Source organism: Limulus polyphemus, unplaced genomic scaffold (assembly GCF_000517525.1).
Source record: "Limulus polyphemus unplaced genomic scaffold, Limulus_polyphemus-2.1.2 Scaffold7579, whole genome shotgun sequence".
Classification (NCBI taxonomy): Eukaryota; Metazoa; Arthropoda; class Merostomata; order Xiphosura; family Limulidae; genus Limulus; species Limulus polyphemus.
In genome coordinates this window covers 17,587-20,805 of record NW_013673189.1, presented here as the reverse complement: position 1 = coordinate 20,805, position 3,219 = coordinate 17,587, and the positions used below count along the sequence as shown (strand labels likewise).

At 32.2% G+C, this 3,219-nt stretch overlaps 1 protein-coding gene across 1 annotated transcript in view; it reads left to right on the top strand.

Moving 5' to 3' along the window:
• LOC106474711 overlaps positions 1-3,219 on the top strand; it is a gene marked incomplete at its 5' end in the record, with an annotated part of 25,568 nt that overhangs the window by 9,322 nt on the left and 13,027 nt on the right. The window contains 2 exons of the mRNA XM_022403013.1: positions 892-1,080; positions 2,218-2,327. Of these exons, the coding sequence (XP_022258721.1) occupies positions 892-1,080; positions 2,218-2,327 (299 nt within the window). The remainder of the gene's footprint in view (positions 1-891; positions 1,081-2,217; positions 2,328-3,219) is intronic.

The window sequence follows — 3,219 nt, the reverse complement described above, 5'->3', positions numbered from 1 at the left end:
AATCCTGGACTTGGGACCAGGCAAAGGCGGAGGTTGACATGTTTGGTGTGACGGGGATTCGAACCCGCGACCCTCAGATTACGAGTCGAGCGCCACCTGGCCATGCCGGGCTTAATATATAATTATGTCTCATTATTACGTATTAATATATAATTATCTTTTATATTACGTATTAATTTATGATTATATCTCACTATTTCATATGATGCTAACATTAGTTTCATTAAATGTTGTTGGTACTTTTTTAGAATATTCTGAATTATAATTACACTTATGACGATCAGATTGCCTTTTGGCATAGTATGTTGATTTTGAAAACAAAACAGAGACTCTTGAGTTATTCGAATCTCGTGTGATATTATTGGGATTACGGCCGAAAGTTTCATTAACAGTGAAGATCGAACTAGTGTTTCAATAAGATTAAGTTTTAGTTTTCTGTCGTATTGACTAATATTTTTAGACAGTTTTTATCCCGGATTCACATCTGTAAAGTTGGGTTTTCTTTATTTGTTTTAGAACAAAGCCACATTGGGCTACCTGCTATGAGATATCTAAGTTTAGTTATTATATCTGTCAGTTCTATTGACTTGCTGTCTGTTGCTCGTTTTGTATAAATATCCATGAAAATATCACTTTAATAATGTCGTGGAACAAAATAATATAGCCTATCAATATGAATGTTATTATTATTCTTTAAATTAGGTATTTTTCCCTATTAATACGATCCCGTTGAATCTCGTTTTTATTGTGTGTGGTATCGAGTAGTGATTTTTTATTAATAACCAGAGGTTCAAACAGCAAGTTAACCCTGAAGAAGTGTATTTTAGTGACTATATGCAGTTTTATGACAGGATTTATAATTTATTCGAATATATCTTTTAATACTTTTAGGGAAACAAGATCCTGAGATGGTGTCCACGATTCAGAATATTTTTTGTCCCATCAACGGTAGATATCATTTCACCTACACAGCGAACAATAAAGAGTTCCAATGTACTCATCCTTTCTCGGAGGTTAGCAACTGTCCCCATGGTAACGGTCTGGGCGTCCAATTTCGACAATGCAACTTCCCAGACATGAGTATGGTTTTCTGTATCCTAAAGAATTATTAATGTATAGAAGTGCAGATTATGTAAAGAAATCTGAGCGGAAAAAATATATTTGTAGTGCTAAGCCTAAATGTATTTGTTGGTTCAAGAACATAAAAAAATAATTATTATTAAATGTGTTTTGTTTGTGGTTAAGCACAAAGTTACATATTGGGTTATCTGTGCTGTGGCCATCATGAGTATCGAAACCCGATTTTTTAGCTTTATAAGTTAGTAGACTTACTGCTGTGTTATTATTAAGAACAAATTGTAAACACTAAGTTTTGATTTTAGCTCATGATTGATACTAATTAGTGAAACATAACAACAAAAATGTGTAGCATGTACTATACATGAATAGATTATTAGCATTAAAAATTTAGATAGTTCCAAAATAATATTTCTTGATAAAATAGATTAAGGTTGACCCTCTTGGATCTGAGAATAATGGTTGCCATAAACATTTGTATTAACAATACATGTTTAACAAATGTTACTCTCTGAACTTGTTGTGTGTTCCCTAAGTTTGTATTAACAATAAAAATGTTACTCTCTGAACTTGTTGTGTGTTCCCTAAGTTTGTATTAACAATAAAAATGTTACTCTCTGAACTTGTTGTATGTTCCCTAAGTTTGTATTAACAATAAAAATGCTACTCTCTGAACTTGTTGTGTGTTCCCTAAGTTTGTATTAACAATACAAATGTTACTCTCTGAACTTGTTGTGTGTTCCTTTAGTTTGTATTAACAATACAAATATTATTCTCTGAACTTGTTGTATGTTCCCTAAGTTTGTATTAACAATAAAAATGTTACTCTCTGAACTTGTTGTGTGTTCCTTTAGTTTGTATTAACAATACAAATGTTATTCTCTGAACTTGTTGTATGTTCCCTAAGTTTGTATTAACAATAAAAATGTTACTCTCTGAACTTGTTGTGTGTTCCCTAAGTTTGTATTAACAATACAAATGTTACTCTCTGAACTTATTGTATGTTCCCTAAGTTTGTATTAACAATCCAAATGCTATTCTCGGAAGTTGTATATAATATGTAATATAGATTCTTGTGTACCTGAATTAGGACTAAATACTGATATATCTTACTAATGTACCAACATTTTTTTTTTTTAGGCGTCCAGTTTTTGTGTTTAGGGGACTGGGAGGGACCAAACAAAGATCGCTATCTTGCTCTCATGGACCTACGGCCAGAACCTGAGGGGAGACCCAAGTATCGTTGTGGGGTAAGAGACACCTTTCGACTGAAGCGTTGAATTTACCGTTGTTATAAGTTTCTCTGTTTTGTATTCTAAATCGACAATCAGAGTAACATACTGGCTCAATGAAAACGTTAGTCACCTAATAATATTTCCTTTATTTTTCCAAACTCTCTCTCCAAACAAAACAAGATGAAAACACCTTCAATCGGCAAAGTTTCGTGTTAAAAGTGATTCATTCCAAAAAATTCCTAACGTGCTTATATTCACCAATAAAATACAAGACGAACTCATAACGAGATATTTCGTTTTCGGTAGCGCCACCTATCGCTGATCAGTTTCTGCCTGGTTTGGTGTGAAAACGTCAGCAGTTTTGAGACTGTACGCTTCGGTGAGTTCTAGGCATCTTGTTAACCTATCGGCGACAAGAAACAACATTATCTGATATATATGTATGTATATGTATATTCTGCATTATTTCTTCATTATTCTGTCACTTGTGTTTTCAGTAACAATATTAATGTAGGCCAGATTCAGAGTCAAATGAAACAAAGACGTGCGTTTTGTTATATGAAAATACTATGATTAAAAAAAAGACGTAATAATATTATATTAACTGATATAACATTGATTACATGATAACACCATTTGGAAGTGTAGACGTGTAATAATATTATATTAACTGATATAACACGAAACAGACAAATCTACCATTTATTACATGATAACACCATTTGGAAGTGTAGACGTGTAATAATATTATATTAACTGATATAACACGAAACAGACAAATCTACCATTTATTACATGATAACACCATTTGAAAGTGTAGACGTGTAATAATATTATATTAACTGATATAACACGAAACAGACAACAAATCTATCATTTATTACATGATAACACCATTTGGAAGTGT